This window comes from Mobula birostris, unplaced genomic scaffold (assembly GCF_030028105.1).
Source record: "Mobula birostris isolate sMobBir1 unplaced genomic scaffold, sMobBir1.hap1 scaffold_268, whole genome shotgun sequence".
In the NCBI taxonomy this organism is placed as follows: domain Eukaryota; kingdom Metazoa; phylum Chordata; class Chondrichthyes; order Myliobatiformes; family Myliobatidae; genus Mobula; species Mobula birostris.
Window position 1 is genome coordinate 532,158 of NW_027275732.1, and position 21,001 is coordinate 553,158.

The window sequence follows — 21,001 nt, forward strand, 5'->3', positions numbered from 1 at the left end:
CTCTGAAACATTGTATTACACACATCCTCTTCTCTATCGAAACCTTTCCACGTGTCTCTGAAACATTGTATTAGACACATCCTCTTCCCCATCGAAACCTGTCCACGTGTCTCTGAAACATTGTTACACTGATCCTCTTCCCTATCGAAATCTGTCCACGTGACTCTGAAACATTGTATTACACCCATCCTCGTCCCTATCGAAACCTGTCCACGTGTCTCTGAAACATTGCAATACATATCCTCTTCCCTATCGAAACCTGTCCACGTATCTCTAAAACATTGTATTACACACATTCTCTTCCCTATCGAAACCTGTCCACGTGTCTCTGAAACATTGTATTAGACACATCCTCTTCCCCATCGAAACCTGTCCACGCGTCTCTGAAACATTGTTACACTGATCCTCTTCCCTATCGAAATCTGTCCACGTGACTCTGAAACATTGTATTACACACATTCTCTTCCCTATCGAAACCTGTCCACGTGTCTCTGAAACATTGCAATACACATCCTCTTCCCTATCGAAACCTGTCCACGTATCTCTAAAACATTGTATTACACACATTCTCTTCCCTATCGAAACCTGTCCACGTGTCTCTGAAACATTGTTACACTGATCCTCTTCCCTATCGAAATCTGTCCACGTGTCTCTGAAACATTGTATTACACACATCCTCTTCTCTAGCGAAACCTTTCCACGTGTCTCTGAAACATTGTATTACACACATCCTCTTCCCCATTGAAACCTGTCCATGTGTCTCTGAAACATTGTTACTACACACATTCTCTTCCCAATTGAAACCTGTCCACGTGACTCTAAAACATTGTTACTACACCCATCCTCGTCCCTATCGAAACCTTTCCACGTGTCTCTGAAACATTGTATTACACACATCCTCTTCTTTATCGAAACCTTTCCACGTGTCTCTGAAACATTGTATTACACACATCCTCTTCCCCATCGAAACCTGTCCACGTGTCTCTGAAACATTGTTATACCCATCCTCTTCCCTATCGAAACCTGTCCACGTGTCTCTGAAACATTGTATTACACACATCCTCTTCCCCATCGAAACCTGTCCACGTGTCTCTGAAACATTGTTACTACACACATTCTCTTCCCTATCGAAACCTGTCCACGTGTCTCTGAAACATTGTTATACCCATCCTCTTCCCTATCGAAACCTGTCCACGTGTCTCTGAAACATTGTAATACACATCCTCTTCCCTATCGAAACCTGTCCATGTGAGTCTGAAACATGGCTACACTGATCCTCTTCCCTATCGAAACCTGTCCACGTGTCTCTGAAACATTGTTATACCCATCCTCTTCCCTATCGAAACCTGTCCACGTGTCTCTGAAACATTGTATTACACACATCCTCTTCCCCATCGAAACCTGTCCACGTGTCTCTGAAACATTGTTACTACACACATTCTCTTCCCTATCGAAACCTGTCCACGTGTCTCTGAAACATTGTTATACCCATCCTCTTCCCTATCGAAACCTGTCCACGTGTCTCTGAAACATTGTAATACACATCCTCTTCCCTATCGAAACCTGTCCATGTGAGTCTGAAACATGGCTACACTGATCCTCTTCCCTATCGAAACCTGTCCACGTGTCTCTGAAACATTGTAATACACACCCTCTTCCCAATCAAAACCTGTCCATGTCACTCTAAAACTTTGTTACACACATCGTCTTCCCTATCAAAACCTGTCCACATGACTCTGAAACATTGTTACACCCATCCTATTCCCTATCGAAACCTGTCCACGTGACTCTGAAACATTGTATTACACACATTCTCTTCCCTATTGAAACCTGTTGACGTGACTCTGAAACATTGTATTACACAATCCTCTTCTCTATCGAAACCTTTCCAAGTGTCTCTGAAACATTGTATTACACACATCCTCTTCCCCATCGAAACCTGTCCACGTGTCTCTGAAACATTGTATTACACACCTCTTCCCAATTGAAACCTGTCCACGTGACTCTAAAACATTGTTACTACACCCATCCTCGTCCCTATCGAAACCTTTCCACGTGTCTCTGAAACATTGTATTACACACATCCTCTTCCCCATCGAAACCTGTCCACGTGTCTCTGAAACATTGTTATACCCATCCTCTTCCCTATCGAAACCTGTCCACGTGTCTCTGAAACATTGTATTACACACATTCTCTTCCCTATCGAAACCTGTCCACGTGTCTCTGAAACATTGTTATACCCATCCTCTTCCCTATCGAAACCTGTCCACGTGTCTCTGAAACATTGTAATACACATCCTCTTCCCTATCGAAACCTGTCCATGTGAGTCTGAAACATGGCTACACTGATCCTCTTCCCTATCGAAACCTGTCCACGTGTCTCTGAAACATTGTAATACACACCCTCTTCCCAATCAAAACCTGTCCATGTCACTCTGAAACTTTGTTACACACATCGTCTTCCCTATCGAAACCTGTCCACATGACTCTGAAACATTGTTACACCCATCCTATTCCCTATCGAAACCTGTCCACGTGACTCTGAAACATTGTATTACACACATTCTCTTCCCTATTGAAACCTGTTGACGTGACTCTGAAACATTGTATTACACAATCCTCTTCTCTATCGAAACGTTTCCAAGTGTCTCTGAAACATTGTATTACACACATCCTCTTCCCCATCGAAACCTGTCCACATGTCTCTGAAACATTGTAATACACATCCTCTTCCCTATCGAAACCTGTCCACGTGTCTCTGAAACATCGTTACACTGATCCTCTTCCCTATCGAAACCTGTCCACGTGTCTCTGAAACATTGTAATATACATCCTCTTCCCTATCGAAACCTGTCCACGTGACTTTGAAACATTGTTACACACATCCTCTTCCCCATCGAAACCTGTGCACGTGACTCTGAAACATTGTTACACCCATCTCCTTCTCTATCAAAACCTGTCCACGTGTCTCTGAAACATTGTTACACCCATCCTCTTCCCTATCAAAACCTGTCCACGTGTCTCTGAAACATTGTTATACCCATCCTCTTCCCTATCGAAACCTGTCCACGTGTCTCTGAAACATTGTATTACACACATTCTCTTCCCTATCGAAACCTGTCCACGTGTCTCTGAAACATTGTTATACCCATCCTCTTCCCTATCGAAACCTGTCCACGTGTCTCTGAAACATTGTAATACACATCCTCTTCCCTATCGAAACCTGTCCATGTGAGTCTGAAACATGGCTACACTGATCCTCTTCCCTATCGAAACCTGTCCACGTGTCTCTGAAACATTGTAATACACACCCTCTTCCCAATCAAAACCTGTCCATGTCACTCTGAAACTTTGTTACACACATCGTCTTCCCTATCGAAACCTGTCCACATGACTCTGAAACATTGTTACACCCATCCTATTCCCTATCGAAACCTGTCCACGTGACTCTGAAACATTGTATTACACACATTCTCTTCCCTATTGAAACCTGTTGACGTGACTCTGAAACATTGTATTACACAATCCTCTTCTCTATCGAAACGTTTCCAAGTGTCTCTGAAACATTGTATTACACACATCCTCTTCCCCATCGAAACCTGTCCACATGTCTCTGAAACATTGTAATACACATCCTCTTCCCTATCGAAACCTGTCCACGTGTCTCTGAAACATCGTTACACTGATCCTCTTCCCTATCGAAACCTGTCCACGTGTCTCTGAAACATTGTAATATACATCCTCTTCCCTATCGAAACCTGTCCACGTGACTTTGAAACATTGTTACACACATCCTCTTCCCCATCGAAACCTGTGCACGTGACTCTGAAACATTGTTACACCCATCTCCTTCTCTATCAAAACCTGTCCACGTGTCTCTGAAACATTGTTACACCCATCCTCTTCCCTATCAAAACCTGTCCACGTGTCTCTGAAACATTGTTATACACATCCTGTTCCCTATCGAAACCTGTGCACGTGTCTCTGAAACATTGTATTACACACATCCTGTTCTCTATCGAAACCTGTCGATGTCTCTGAAACATTGTTACACATATCCTCTTCCCTCTCGAAACCTGTCCACGTGTCTCTGAAACATTGTATTACACACATCCTCTTCCCTATCGAAACCTGTCCACGTGTCTCTGAAACATTGTATTACACACATCCTCTTCCCTATAGAAACCTGTCCACGTGTCTCTGAAACACTGTTACACCCATCCTCTTCCCTATCGAAACCTGTCCACGTGTCTCTGAACTAGTATTAAACCCACCCTCTTCCCTATCAATGAAACCTGCCCACATTTCTGAAACAGATGCGGGGGAAAACAGCCCCAGACCCTTCAGTCCCAGTCATATTCTTACTAATCTTTTCTGCCCAGATACCGGAAATCCTTCCTGTACAGTCCAGATACTGTATCATTCATGTCTTGTACAGCGATACGGTGACATCCCATATTCCTACCTTTAATATCTCCCTTTTTCCCTTTCAGGGTTCTTTTGAAGACCCTGACCTGGAGTCAGTCAATGACTACAGTTCTTTGCAGGAATGGGACTCACTCTCGGTGTTTCATATCCGGCTGTGATTCAGCACGCCAAGGGCACGGCCTACGAGTTTCGCTCACCTTCGGAGGTTCAAGATTTCCTGGCTCCGCCAGGTGGGGGGGGGGGGGGTGGTAGGTGCAGTGGAAATCGGAGGTCAGTGTCCGGGCAGGTGATGGTTATGTCATGGGAGATGGAAGATCTAAGGCTGTGTGCCCGGAGACCCAAGAGCTTTGGGCACAGAGCTTGGAAAAAGCGACACATTGGACTTTTAACATCGTAAACCAGCGAGTTGTTTGTTATGTCTCCCCTCTCACTGTGAAATGCAGACACCTCTTTCTTCCATGTTAGGGAGAGAGAGAGCCTGTGGTATGTTGAATGCCGGGTGAATGAGTGAGTTGTCTTTGGGATTCTGCAAATCTGAGTCTTTGCTGTCGCTTTGCTCACGCTTGAGTGCTCGGTGAGTGGAGGGGGGACTTTGGGGTTCTAACGTTTAACTGTCATTCTTTGGAGGCACTCCTCTGTTTTCATGGATGGTTGTGAAGAAAAAGAACTTCAGGATGCTTCTCCGACATTAAATGCACCTTTGAAACCATCTCCTATACTCAGTGCCTTGACCGACGAAGGTACTTTTGTCAGCACCTCTCGCTCTCTGCTATTGCTAGTGACCAGATTGTGAGCTCAGCTCCGTACTCCCAAAGAAAGCCCACCTTCATTGGTCATGCATTGGTCACGGTATGGAGAATAAAAGTCAGGAACTCAGGTGGCAGCTGCATCAGACCTTGTTCAGGCCGCATCAGAAGTGTTGTGTTCAGTTCTGGTTGCTACATTACAGGAAGGATGTGGAGCGGGTGCAGAGGAAGTTCAGATTAATTGATCACACGTACATTGAAACGTACAGGGAAATGTGGGTCATTTGCGTTAACCACCACCACAACCCAAGGATGTGCCAGGGGGCTTTCAGAAGGCCTTTGACAAGCTGCCCGGGGTATTACAGGGAAGATTCCAGCACGGATAAAGCAGCGGCTGATTTGGCAGGAGGCAGAGAGTGGGAATAAGGGGAATCTTTGCAGGCTGGCTTCCAGTGGCAAGTGATGTTCTGCAGGGGTTGGTGTTGGGACCACTTCTTTTTACTTTGTATGTCAATGATTTAGATGTCGGTACTGATGGTTTTGTGGCCAAAGTTACGGATAATACAAAGATAGGTGAGGGACAGATAGTTTTGAGGAAGTAGAGGGTCTACAGGTAGTTTTGAGGAAGTAGAGGGTCTACTTAGACAGATTCGCAGAATGGACAAAGAAGTAGATCGATAGATACACAGATAGATAGATAACTGCCAAAGTCTCAGGCACATATACATAACTAGGGTACCTAAGACTTTTGCACAGTACTGTAGTAATTTTATATATTGCACTATACTGCTGCCACAAAAAAACACATTTCCTGACACGTGAGTGATGATAAACCTGATTCTGATCTGGGTCTCTATTGTTGACTGAGAGTGGGAAGGGGGCAGGGAGAGGGGAATCATGGTTGGGAAAAGGGGAAGGGAGAGGGGAGGGAGTGGGAAGCACCAGAGAGACATTCTGTAATGATCAATAAACCAATTGTTTGGAATCAAATGACCTTGCCTGGTGTCTCAGGGCTGGGTGTGTCTGTACCCATGCCCATGTCACCATCACCCCACCCATAAGACCATAAGACATAGGAGCAGAATCAAACCATTCAGCCCATCGAGTCTGTTCCGCCACTCCATCATGGCTGATCCCAGATCCCACTCAACTCCATACACCTGCCTTTTCGCCATGTCCTTTGATGCCCTGACTGATCAGGAAACTATCAGCTTCTGCCTTAAGTTACCCATGGACTTGGCCTCCACTGCAGTCTGTGGCAAAGCATTCCACAGATTTACTGCCCTCTGGCTAAAAAAATTCCTCCTTACCTCTGTTCTAAAGGGTCACCTCTCAATTTTGAGCCTGTGCCCTCTAGTTCTGGATACCCGCACCAGAAGAAACATCCCCTCCAGATCCACCCTATCTAGTCCTTTCAACATTCGGTAGGTCTCAATGAGATGTCCCCACATTCTTCTAAATTCCAGTGAGCACAGGCCCAAAGCTGCCAAACACTCCTCATATGTTAACCCCTTTATTCCCGGAATCATCCTCCTGAACCTTCTCTGGACTCTCTCCAATGACAACACAATCTTTCTGAGACATGGGGCCTAAAACTATTGACAATACTCTAAGTGCGGCCTGACTAGTGTCTTTTAAAGGTTCAGCATTATCTCCTTGTTCTTATATTCTATTCCCCTTGAAATATATGCCAACATTGCATTTGCCTTTGTTGCCTCAGCCTCAACCTGTAAATGAATCTTTTGGGATTCTAACACGAGGACTCCCAAGTCCCTCTGCACGTCTGATGTTTGAACCTTTTCCCCATTTAGATAATAGTCCGCACTGTTGTTCCTTTTACCAAAATACATTATCAGACATTTCCCAACACTGTATTCCATCTGCCTCTTTTTTGCCCATTCTTCCAATTTGTCTAAGTCCTGCTGCAATCGCATTGCTTCCCCAGCACTACCTACCCCTCCACCTGTCTTCGAATCATCCACAAACTTTGCCACAAAGCCATCAATTCCATTATCCAAATCATTGATAAACAATGTGAAAAGATGTGGTTCCAATACAGACCCCTGAGGAACACCACTACTCACCAGCAGCCAAACAGAATTCCCACTCGCTACCTCCTGCCTGTCAGCCGTTCTGCTATCCACACTTTCCTGTAATGCCACCGAATTTTATCTTGTTAAAAAGCCTTATGTGTGGCATCTTATCAAACGTCTTCTGAAAATCCAAGTAAACGACATCCACTGCCTCTCCTTTGTCCACCCTGCTTGGTACTTCTTCAAAGAACTTTTGACATATTTGTCAGGCAAGATTTCCCTTTATAGAAACCATACTGACTTTGACTTATTTTATTATTAATCTCTAAGCACCTCGAAACCTCATCCTTAATAATAGACTCGAACACCTTCCCGTCCACTGAGGTTAGGCTAACTGCCTCTCATTTCCTTTCTTTTGCCTTCCTCCCTTCTTAAAGAGTGGAGTGACATTTGCAATCTTCCAGTCCTCCGGGACCATGCCAGGATCAAGAGATTCTTGAAAAATCATGACCAATGCACCTGTTGACTCTTCAGCAGCCTCTCTCAGGACTCTGGAGTGTAGTCCATCTGACTTTAAGACCTTTGAGTTTGCCTAGCATATTTTCTTTGGTAATAGCAATGGCACTCACTCCTGCTCCCTGACACTCACAGACCTCTGGCATACTGCTGGTGTCTTCCACAGTGAAGACAGGTGTAAAGTACCCATTCAGCTTATCTGCCGTTTCTTTGTCCCCCATTACTACCTTACCAGCATCATTTTCCAGTGGTCCAATATCAAATCTCACCTCCCTTTCACTCTTCATATAATTGAAAAAACCTTTGGTATCCTGCTTTATATTATTGGCTAGTCTGTCCTCGTTCCCTTCTTACGGCTTTTTTAGTTGCTTGTTGTTGGATTTTAAAAGCTTTCCAATCATTCAACTTCTCACTCACTTTTGCTACCTTATATGCCCTTTCCTTGACTTTTATGCAGTCCTTAACTTCTTTAGTCAGCCATGGTTACCCACCCCTCCCATCTGAGAACTTCATCCTCTGTGGGATATATTTGTCCTGCATTTTGTGAATTATTCCCAGAAACTTCAGCTATCTCTGCTCTGCTGTCATCCCTGCCAGTATCCTCCTGCAATCCACCTGGGCAAGTTCCTCTCTCATGCCTCTGTAATTCCCTTTATTCCATTGCAATACTGATACATGTGAGTTATGCTTTTCCCTCTCAAATTGCAGTATGAATTCAATCATATAAAGCTCACTGCCTCCTAAGGGTTCCTTTATGTTAAGCTCCCTAATATGATTTCGGTTATTACACAACACCCAATCTAAGATAGCCTTTCCCTGAGTAGGCTCAAGCATGAGCTGCTCTAAAAAGTCATCTCGTAGGTATTCGACAAGTTCCCTCTCTCGCAATCCGCACCAACCTGATTTTCCCAATCAGGTTGAAGTCCCCCATTACAATTGTGTCATTACCCTTATTACCTGCCTTTTCCAGCTCCACTTGCAATCTTAACCCCACATCTTGGCTACTACGGTATTTGGAGGCCTATATATGATTCCCGCAACAGTTCTTTTACCCTTGCAATTTCTTAACTCCACCCGCAGATTTGACATTCTCTGACCCTGTATCACCTCTATCTAAAGATGTAATTGCTCCTCTTAACAACAGAGCCACACCACGGCCTCTGCCTTCCTGCCTGTCCTTTCAATACAAAGTATATCCTTTGATGATAAGCTCCCAACTATGTCCTTCTTTCAGCCAGTGATGCCCACAATGTCACACTGATCAATCAGGTGGAGTTCGTCCACCTTATTCTGAATGTTATGTGCATTTAAGTACATCACCTTCAGTCCTGCAGTTTAACTCTTTGCTCTGTCTGCATTTGTACCCAATCATTCATTGGCTTATCCTCCCTTATATTCATGTTACACCCATCATCTACTTGTAAACCTGCCGGCTCATCCTCATCTCTTTCATCCTGATTCCCCCGACCCCCGGCACTCCTTCTCTGCCACCTGTCCCACACTCCTTCCACGGTGTTCCACCCTCGTCACTGCCAACATCCTTTGCTCCGTCGGATTTACGAACGCGCTCCCTGCTCCACGTTGACAAATACAGGGCTGTGCAAAAGTCTCAGGCACCCTAGTGATATATAATTTATCCGTCTGTGCTGATCACCCCATCCTTGACCAAGCTTTTCCACCGTGAACACCAGCTGTTATGAGTCAACACGATGCTTTCAGATCAGGTCATGCACAGCACATACCTCCGCTGCACCGCGCAGCTGTGTTTCTGGGGTACAGGGGCGAGCCACCCTTGTACTTGGCATGTGATTTTTTGTGTGTTCTATCGCTGAGCAGCAGTGAACCATCTGATTGGCCTGTCAGAGTTCTCTTTGGGAACACGTTAAGTTGATCAGCATTTCTGATCTGGCTATTGTTGACGATCGCACTTAATAAAAAAAAATGTGCCCAAGAGATGTGCACGGTTGTGTAGATAGTTAGAAAGGTAGAATGGTACAAAAGGGAAATAGCAAGGTAGTCAGTCTTTGTACTGGAACTTGCTGTAATTTTAATGTCATGCTAGCAGAGGCGAGGCAGAAGTTGGGCCCTGGAGCAAGGAAAGACCAGAGGTGGGAGGCGGGACACGGGCCAAATCGAGGCAACAGGGCCCATGAACGAGAGCGTATCGAAGCAGCGGGGCCCATGAACGACAGCGTATCGAAGCAGCGGGGCCCATGAACGAGAGCGTAACGAAGCAGCGGGGCCCATGAACGAGAGCGTATCGAAGCAGCGGGGCCCATGAACGACAGCGTATCGAAGCAGCGGGGCCCATGAACGAGAGCGTATCGAAGCAGCGGGGCCCATGAACGAGAGCATATTGAAGCAGCGGGGCCCATGAACGAGAGCGTATCGAAGCAGCGGGGACCACGCCCGAGAGTGAGGACAGCCCAAGGTTTGGATGATTTAACCCAGCAGTCCCCAACCACTGGGCCGCCACATGTGCTACCGCGCCGCGAGGAAACGATATGAGTCAGCTGCACCTTTCTTCATTCCCTGTCACGCCCACTGTTGAGCTTTAACGCACATGAGGTCATTACACACGAGGTCATCAGTGACCCAAGACGTGCAAAGGAATGGGTCCGTGACCCATTTGTGAATGTTTCCGGTGAATCTTCCATGTCAGCGCGGGAAGAAGATCAACTCCTTGAGCTTGCAAATGACGGCGCGCTGAAAAGTATGTTTGACATAACATCTCTGCCGGCATTCTGGATCAAAGTCGAGGCCAAATATCCTGAGATAGCCACGAAAGCACTGAAAACGTTGCTTCCATTTCCAACATATCTCTGCAATGTATGTAACGGAAACTAAATTGTGGAATAGACTGGACATAAGGAACCCCCTTCGAGTATTGCTGTCTCCCATCACCCTGTGATAGGACCGTGTCATTGCAGGGAAACAAGCCCAGAGCTCCCACTGACTCAGCGATATTGGTGCGTTGCAGTGACTTTATATGTTCATACGGGGAAAATATGCACTGTGTGTTTAATATCCAAATGTTACTTAAAATGTTATGATGCTACTGACTTATAAGTGACTTATAATTCAGTGGTCCCCAACCTCCGGGCCACGAAGAATGCAGCGGTATAGCGGTGGCCAGGACGCACCCAGCACACCTTTGAGAAAAAAGCCAAAATAAACAAGCTAATTGATTAGGTGTTGCCCGGCAAGTAAACGTTGGCCCAGATCAGAAGCGATTGCCGATTTTTAAAGATGTGCTGGGTGCGTTCTGGCTACCTTTGCACCCTTGCGTTCTTTGCGGCCCAGAGGATTGGGACCATTGTTATAATTGACTTATCACTACATTCATGCGAGGAAAATATGCGCTGTGTGTTTAACATTAAATTCGTTAGATAAACCCCTTTAGAAACGAAACTGAGTGTATTAGCCCCTGACTTATAGTTGACTTATCACCTATATTCCAGTCGTGTTTAACAACCCCCACCTCCCCCCCCCCCCCCACCCGGGTCGGCCGGTCCGCAAGAATATTGTCAATATTAAACCGGTCCGCGGTGCAGTAAAGGTTGGGGGCCCCTGATTTAACCACTGGACCAGATTGAAAAGGTCAGGGTGTCAGGACTGGAGACAAGGAAGCAGCTCGCTACTCCGCCATGTTTACTCGTCCCTGAGACTGCAGTGATGACTGATTTCGTGGCTGTGGAATCACTTTTGTGAACTTTAGTTGTTTTTCTGCACATTAGGTGTTTGACAGTTTTTCTTTATTATGGGTTTCTTTGCTTTGCGGCTGCCTGATAATAAAGCAGATTCACGAAGAATTTAACAACTCTTCAGCATGGGTGAAGATTTCAGATTCTGATTCGAGTTAAGTGAAAAGCAGCCAGGAGAGTGTGACACTCGTGTCCCTGCAGCTCTTTCAACAAGCCACTGGAAATGCACACGTTTTTCACACAAAGAGGTTAGGTAACATTTCAGGCTTTGAAGAGCAACAATGAATGAACGTAGGTCACAATGGGACATCGGTAGGATGCCGAGCTGGGCTCAGAAGTGGCAGATGCAGTTCAACCCAGAAAAGTGTGAAGTGATTCACTTTGGGAGGACGAGCTTGAAGGCAGAAACACAGGGTCAACAGCAGGAGTCTGAGCAGTGTGCAGGAACAGAGGGATCTTGGGATCCCCGTCAAGAGACCCTCAAAGTCGCTGCCTGAGTCGATAGGGTGGTTAAGAAGGCATATAGTGTGGTGGCCTTCATTAGTCAGGAGCCGTGAGGTAATGTTGCAGCTCGATAAAACCCTGTTCAAACCACACTTGGAATATTGTGCTCAGTTCTGGTCCCCTCATTATAGGAAGGACATGGAAATTTTAGAGAGGGTGCAGGGGAGATTCACCAGGATGCAGCCTGGATTAGAGAACAGATTCATCAGGGCCATTTAGGGTGATCGTTGGTAAGTGGTGGGTGTGTGGAATGTCCTGCCAGGGGTGGTGGTAGAGACAGATACATTAGGGACATTTAAGGTGATCGGGGGTAAGTGGTGGGTGTGTGGAACGTCCTGCCAGGGGTGGTGTAGAGACAGATACATTAGGGACATTTAAGGTGATCGGGGGTAAGTGGTGGGTGTGTGGAACGTCCTGCCAGGGGTGGTGTAGAGACAGATACATCAGGGACATTTAAGGTGATGGGAGGTAAGTGGTGGGTGTGTGGAACGTCTTGCCAGGGGTAGTGTAGAGACAGATACATTAGGGACATTGAAGAGAGTCTTGGATAGGCACATGGATGATAGAAAATGTGGGAGGGAAGGGTTAGATTGCAAAGGCACTCAGCTTTATAGGCTGCAAGTTGGCACTGGTGTGCGGGTGAAGGGTAATTGATGGGTAATTGGCTGTACGTTGGCACTGGTGTGCAGGGGTAGAAGGTGGAGGGTAATTGATGGGAATATGGGGAGAATAAATCTGGTAGGTGGAAATGGGTTTCTGAGGTTGGCACAGACTTCTCTGTGTCTCTGTCTGCCTCAAAGCCACAGAGGAACATTGCAGGAGATCTTCCCTCCCCTCAATCAGAATAAAGTCAAACTTACACAACACAGGAACGGACGCTTTGGTCCAACTCATTCACACCAACCAAGCTGCCCAACCCTCAGCTAGTCTAATTCGCCTGTGTATCCCCGGAAACCTTTCGCATCGACTGACCTGCCCAAACATCTTTTAAAGGTTGTAAATGTGCCCACCCATAGAGCTGCTCGTTCCATGTACCCACCACCTTCCGGGTTAAAAACTTCCCCTGAAGGTCACCTTTAAACCTTTCCCTCCCACCTCAAACCCTTCGGAGAATCCAAGGCAGGTGATGCTTTAACACTGAGGGCACAATGTCCTAGCAGAGCCCGATGATGCCTTGTATCCCCATCTGAGAGTTGTTTTCTATTGAGACACAGCTCGGCACCAAGGCCTCCCGGCGCAAAGATTCTGCGTCTGCGCTGCCCAGTGACATGCATGTCACCAATTATCCTGCCAACACACAAGTTTCTGGACTGTGAGAGGAAACTGGAGCACCCGGAGGAAACCCATGCGGTCACGGGGAGAGGGTACAAACTCCTTACAGACAGCGGAGAGAACTGAGTCCAGGTCACTGGCACTTTAACAGCCGTATGCCTACCTCTACGCCGCGGCATTCCACAGCACCCCGATCTCCATTCTACATTCTCCTGGGATTTCCCACATCTCGGAATCAGACCATCAGCCAGCAATCAGAAGCAGGAACTCTGGCCAATTCCCACATTCTCGCGCCCTTCCTCCCCAGCCCAGAGTCACAATCTAGTAAGCACCCTTGTTTGTTAGACACCATTGCTTTAATTTCAACCCCTCAGGAGAGCGTTTCATTGCTACTTCCAGGAGAGGACAGCATCGGCCATGTTCGGTTTTGCACCCCACACCCCACGGCTCCCTCTGCCCCCGCACAGTCTGCCCAACGTCCCCTGGGTGGCCGTGTTCGGTTTTGCACCCCACAGCTCCCTCTGCCCCCGCACGGTCTGCCCAACGTCCCCTGGGTGGCAACACTACCTTTCTGGTAGAGGGACACCTTGCTGGATTCGATGCAGAGGTAGCCCAGTTCTAGTTGGCCCTTGTACTGCGACACACTGAAGATGGTGCCGTTCTCCACGTCGAGGACCAGTTCTCCGTGAAAGCCGCTGACCGCCTTCCCTGCCTCCCCCTGCAAAGGAGAAAACACAACAGCCTCAGGTCCCCGGGCCAGGACGGCTGCTGGGACACAAGGTACGCGCTCGAGGTTTGGAAGCGGGTAAAGGGATGACCTTCACCCTTGTTGACCCTTGATCTACTTCGTACCCATGGACAGAGACCTCCCCACCCCTGACAGGAGGCGCTGCTTTGATAAGACAACATCTAATAACAAGGAGCCCCCCGCCCCCTGCCGGGCCATCTCCTCGCAGCTCCCCTCGGGCAGGAAGTTCAGAAGCCTGAAGTCTCACACCATCAGGTTCAGCGGCAGCTGCCTTTCAACCATTTGATTCTTGTAGCCAACCGGCACAACCCTAATCAGCACCTTTGTGCAGCACAATGACCACACGTCCAGTGGAGAGCATTCTAACTGGTTTCTTCTCCACCTGCAATGGAGGCTCCAAAAGTCTGCAGAAGGTTGTAGACCCAGCCTCCTCCACCAAGGGCAGCAGTCTCCCCACCAGCAAGGACATCTTCACAAGGTAGCACCGAGAGCAGCATCCATCCTTAAAGACCCTCACCATCCGAGACATGCCCTTTGGGTGTTACTACCAACCGATACACCACCAACAGAACACTACAGACCACATCGTGCCTCAACAGAACACAACAGATCATATCTTGCACCACCAACAGAACACTACTGATTGCCTCTTGCACCACCAACAGAACACTGCAGACCACCTCTTGCACTATCAATAGAACACGACGGACTGCCTCTTGACCCACAGACCACCTCTTGAGCTACCAAGAGAACACTACGGATCATATCTTGCATCAACAGAACACTACAGATCATAACTTGTGCCAGCAATAGGACACTACTGATTGCCTCTTGCACCAACAGAACACTACAGACCACATCTTGCACCACCTCTTGCACCATCAACAGACTACAGACCACCTCTTGCACCAACAGAACACCACTCACTGCCTCTTCCACCACCAACAGAACACTACAGACCACCACTTGCACCACCAACAGAACACTACAGACCACCTCTTGCACCACCAACAGAACACTACAGACCACCACTTGCACCACCAACAGAACACTACAGACCACCTCTTGCACCACCAACAGAACACTACAGACCACCTCTTGCACCATCAGAACACTATGCACCACCTCTTGCACCATTAACAGAACACTATGGACTGCCTCTTCCACTACCAACAGAACACTACAGACCACCACTTGCACCACCAACAGAACACTACAGACCACCACTTGCACTATCAACAGAACACGATGGACTGCCTCTTGACCTACAGACCACCTCCTGACCTACCAACAGAACACTACGGACCACCTCTTGCACTACCATGGACTCCCTTCTGAGGTTTTTTTAATACTAAGGTCCTTTTTTCCTTTGTGTTTTGTTCTTCACTTCTTACTGTCTCATATAATTCAGTTGCCTGTCCCTACGTGCCTGTGATGCTGCTGCAGGCAGTTTTCCTGCTCCACCTGTTCCTGTGCATGTGACCATAAAGTTGACTGGACTGGATCACAGCTGCTCTGTACTTTAACTCATTTTCCTGCCAGAGATTTAAATTCCTTGTTGTAAAAATCACTGACGACCTGCCCTGGTCCAGCCGTACAGACACTGCAGCCAAAAAGCACACCAACGCCTCTACTGCCTCAGAAGTCTAAGAAAATCTGGCACAACTCCAGTGACCCTGATCAATTTTTAGCGATGCACTCCAGCAAGCGTCCTCTCCAGATGCATCACGGCTTGGAACGGCACCTGCTCGGCCCCGGAAGGCTCAGTAACCCCTCTCTGCCTCTGGGCAGAGCTGTTGCAGTGCTAAGCCATGCCCTTCCCAAGGCAGTAAGGACGCGCAGAGAGCTGCGAACACAGCCCAGTCCAGCACACAAACCAGCCTCCTCCTCTTGCAGCACAAGAGACTCTGCAGGTGCTGGAAGTCTTGAGCACCACACGCAAACATGCTGAAGGAACTTAGCAGGTCGGGCAACATCCGTGGAGAGGAACAGAGCCAACATTTTGAGTTGAGACCCTTCATCGTCGTCTCTCTCCATAGACGCTGTCTGACCTGCTGAGTTCCTCCAGTATTTTGTGTGAGTTAGTTGTCTCCATTGACCGTGTCTATCACTCCCGCTGCCTCAGGAAAGAGGGCAACATTATCACAGCCCTTGGTTATTCTCTCATCTTCCCTCTCCTGTTGGACAGGAGATACAAAACCTTGAGATCACGAACCACGAGGTGCAAAGCCAGCTTCTGTCCCGCTGTGATCAGACTCCTGAACAGAGAAACTGAACACCTGATCTCCGAGCCAGCCACTTTATGGCACTTGCACCTTACTTAACGCACACAAAATGCCGGAGGAACTCAACAGGCCAGGCAGCATCTATGCAAAAGAGTAAACAGTTGACGTTTCGAGCCGAGACCCTACATCAGTTCTGAAAGAGAGCCTCAGCCTGAAATGTCGACTGTTTACTCTTTTCCTTGGATGCTGCCTAGCCTGCTGAGTTCCTCCAGCATTTGGTGTGTGTTGCTTTGGATTTCCAGCATCTGCAGGTTTTGCATTTGCAATTCACTTACACCTGATTTGTCTGCCTGCACGACACTCCCTAGTAACTGTAGCACGCTGCAAATTGTACGAGCTCGAGGTATTAATGGCTAGAATGATCTGTTTGGATGTTTGCTGCTCGACAATCCACTCTCCCATCTCCATGCTTCACCCTTCCTCAGTCACCACTTACCAGCATAAGGAATCAGGCCATTCAGCCCATCCAGTCTGCTCCACCTTTCCATCATGGCTGATTTATTATACCTCTCAACCCCATTCTCCTTTCTCCTCTCTATAACCTTCGATGTCCTGTCTAATCGAGAACTATCAACCTTTGCTTCAAATATGTCCAATGTCTTAGGCTTCACAGCCGTCTGTGGCAATAAATTCCACACATTCACCATTCTCTGGCTGAAGAAATTCCTCCTCAGCTCTGTTCTAAATGGACATTTCTCTATTCTGCAGTTGTGCACTCTGGTCCTAGACTCCCCCACTATAGGAAACATCCTCTCCACACCCACTCTATTTGTGTCCTCTGGTCCTAGACTCCTGCACTATAGGAAACATCCTCTCCACATCCACTCTATCTGTGTCCTCTGGTCCTAGACTCCCCCACTATATGAAACATCCTCTCCACGTCCACTCTATCTGTGTCCTCTGGTCCTAGACTCCCGCACTATAGGAAACATCCTCTCCACATCCACTCTATCTGTGTCCTCTGGTCCTAGACTCCGCCATTATAGGAAACATCCTCTCCACATCCACTCTATCTGTGTCCTCTGGTCCTAGACTCCCCCACTATAGGAAACATCCTCTCCACATCCACTCTATCTGTGCCCTCTGGTGCTGGACTCCCCCACTACAGGAAACATCCTCTCCACTCTCCAAGGCTAGCACATCCTTTCTGAGATGTGGGGCCCAAAGCTGCTCCCAATACTCCGTGCGGCTGACCAAAGCCTTACTGAGCTCCAGCATCACACCCTTGCTTTTATATTCCAGACCTCTCGAAATGAATGCTAACATCTCATTTGCCTTCCTCACCACCGGATCAACCTGCAAGTTATCCTCTAGGGAATGCTGCACCAGTCCCTGTGTGCATCCGATTTCCGAATTTCCTGCTAAGTGGCCATCCTCCCTCCTGCTCCACCTGTCGCCACCCCACAGAAGCTACTTGATGCTCTGCGTTCCTACAGGAGACTGCTGCTCCGCAATGGATCCTGGATTGCATCGGGAACGGTTTACACCCCTCGTCCTTCCCTCCTGCGGCCGGCTTACCTTCCAGTCTGTGAGGACTGTCACCCTCCCTTTTCCGACATTCATGACTGCCGACACGAAGCTCTGAGCGTGACCCCTCCGGCCGTCCATCTTCCTTCTCCTTCCAGACTCCTCATTCCAGTAGAAGTGCGAATCCTCGTCTTCCGAGTCAGAGTCTAGAGAAAAGAAAGCTGGTAATTTCTCAAAGCCAGCAGGCCATGTACCCAAGACCTCACACAATTCAACATCGTTCACAGCCAGTTCCCAATCAGCCTCCCGGGGGCAGATACCATTGTGGTGTTTAAAACGCTCTTTCTGTGGTGCTGGGAAGTCTGTAAACCCTGCAGAATCTTATCTATCTCAGCATAAAATGTGATCAGATCTTCACACAAGTCCTAAAACTAGATAAAGAGAATCCAATTAAATAAATAACACAAAAAACATGTTACTTGTTGATTTATTTATTGAGAAAAATAATCCAATATTACATGTATTTGTTGGAAAAAGTATGTGAATCTTTGCTTTCAGTAACTGGTGTGACCCCCTTGTACAACATTAACAACCAAAAGTTTCCAGTAACTGTTGATCAGTCCTGCACATCGACTTGGAGGAACTTTAGGCCACTCTTCCTTACAAAACTGCTTCAACTCTGGGATGTTGGTGGGCTTCCCTGCATGAACTGCTTGCTTCAGGTCCGTCAACAATATTTCTATAGGATCAAGGTCAGGACTTTGACTCGGCCATTCCAAAACACATTTTCTCTTCCTTTCAACCATTCTGTTGTTGATATATTCTTGTCTTTCGGATCATTGTCTGGCTGCTTTATCCAACTTCTACTGTGCTTCAGGTCACGGACTGCTACCCTGACATTCTCCTGTGAAATCTCTTGACACAATTTTGAATTCATTGTTCCCTCAATGATCGCAAGCTGTCCAGACCCTGAGGCAGCAAAGCAGCCCCAAACCATGATGCTCCTTCCACCATGCTTCACAGCTGGGATGAGGCTTTGGTGTTGGTGTGCGGTGCCTTTTTCCTTCAAAGATAGTGGTGCGCATTTCTGCCAAAATCTTCACTTTTGTCTCATCTGTTCATCAGCAGAAGGTTGTCCCAGAAGTGTTGAGGAACGTCCAGGTGATCTTCTGCAAACTTGAGATATGCAGGATGTTTTTTTTTTAAGAGAGAGGTGGTTTCCCCCGTGGTGTCCTTCCAGGAACACCATCCTTGTTTGGTGTTTTTCATATTATGGACACATGAACAGAGACTTCAGCAAGCTCTGGCGATTTCTGCAGGTATTTTGCTGTTACGCTTGGGTTCTTTTTCAGCTCCTTCAGCATCGCGCGTTGTGCTCTTGGCATGATCTTTGCAGGATGCCCACTCCTACAGAGAGTAGCAATAGTACCGAGTTTCTTACATTTGTAGACAATTTCTCTTCCTGTGGACTGATGAAAACTCAGGTCTTCAGAAACGCTCTTGTAGCCTTTTCTACCTTCGTGCACTTCTATAATTTTTCTAAGGTCCTTTGACAGTTGTTTAGCTCGAGGCACAGTGCACATAAACAGACCTTTCTTGAGACGTGCAGACTCTGTCAGGAACCTGACTTTGTGTATCTTCTTTATAGGTCAGGGCACCTCTACAAACCACAACTCCAAACTCATCTCACTGATTTGAATGCCTGACTCCAAATAACTTTTGTAGAAGGTTCACAAACATTTTTCAACAAATGCATGTAATATTGGATCATTTTTCCTTAATAAATTAATGAACAAGTATAATGCATTTGTGTTATTTATTTAATTGGGTTCTCTTTATCTGGTTTCAGGACATGCAAGAGGATCTGATCACATTTCAGAATCAGGTTTATCATCACCAGCATGTGATGTGAAATTTGATAACTCAGCAGCAGCAGTTCAATGCAATACATAATCTAGCAGAGAAAGAAAAAAATTATAATAATTCAGTGTGTGCCTTCAGGCTTCTGTATCTCCTACCTGATGGTAACAGTGAGAAAAGGGCATGCCCTGGGTGCTGGAGGTCCTTAATAATGGACGCTGCCTTTCTGAGACATCGCTGCCTAAAAATGTCCTGGGTACTTTGTTGGCTAGAGCCCAAGATGGAGCTGACTAGATTTACAACCTTCTGCAGCTTCTTTCGGTCCTGTTCAGTAGCCCCTCCATACCAGACAGTGATGCAGCCTATCAGAATGCTCTCCATGGTACAACTGTAGAAGCTTCTGAGTGTATTTGTTGACATGCCAAATCTCTTCAAACTCCTAATAAAGTACAGCTGTTGTCTTGCCTTCTTTATAACTACATCGATATGTTAGGACCAGGATAGATCCTTGACACCGAGGAACTTGAAGCTGCTCACTCTCTCCACTTCTGATCTCTCAGTGAGGATTGGTATGTGTTCCTTCATCTTACCCTTCCTGAAGTCTACAATCAGCTCTTTCGTCTGACATTGAGTGCCAGGTTGTTGCTGCGGCACCACTCCACCAGTTGTCATATCTCACTCGTGTACTCCTTTTGGTCATATTTATGCAGAAATAGAGAAAATTCTACAGGGCTCACAAACTTTCTAGCATTGCTGTACATAAACATAACTACACAGGGAATGGAGGAATATGCATCATGTATTGCCAAAGGGATTTAGTTTAATTCAGCACTGTGTTCTGTGCAGACATCGTCAGCGAAAGGGTCTTGTTCCTCTAACAGAAAGATCTGCATTGTTTATCAACGGTATATGGCAGTATGGCACTCCGGGGACGTGGTCAATAGCCCGCCCCAGCGTTCCCAACAGCCAGTGCTATTTATTGTCCTTGTTTCAAAATGTGCTTGTGGAATTATGGTGAGATGTTAAAGTTCATTTACTGTTACATTTCGGCTCAGGTTCTACAGTCGTTCACCTGTCACCATAAAAGTGTCGGTTGAGATAAACAAGCTCGTCTCGTCTGTCATCGTGGGCCGAATGCTCACTACACTGGTGTTGGCAGTGGGACTGAAACTGACGGCGAGATTGAAGAGCTACGACATCCGATGGAGTGCCTTAAGGCTCAGGGAATAAGTCGCTTCCCCCTTGCCGCAAAGGCGGGATGCCGACCCAGAGGGGAAACCTGGGAACCGAGCATTGTGCCTTCCCATGAAACCCCGACAGGGTGAAAGTTCCCAGGTTCCCCAAACCCGGTGACACGGCAGAATTCATCACCTCCTCCCTTGCAGCCTGCAGCTGATGGGAGGACGGGCAACGTGGCAGGCACAGCCGACACAGAGA

At 47.1% G+C, this 21,001-nt stretch overlaps 1 protein-coding gene across 1 annotated transcript in view; it reads right to left on the minus strand.

Moving 5' to 3' along the window:
• Positions 1-21,001, minus strand: part of LOC140192800 (autophagy-related protein 2 homolog A-like) — a gene marked incomplete at its 5' end in the record, with an annotated part of 161,929 nt that overhangs the window by 51,372 nt on the left and 89,556 nt on the right. The window contains 2 exons of the mRNA XM_072250278.1: positions 13,772-13,922; positions 17,756-17,910. Coding sequence (XP_072106379.1) covers positions 13,772-13,922; positions 17,756-17,910 — 306 coding nt within the window. The remainder of the gene's footprint in view (positions 1-13,771; positions 13,923-17,755; positions 17,911-21,001) is intronic.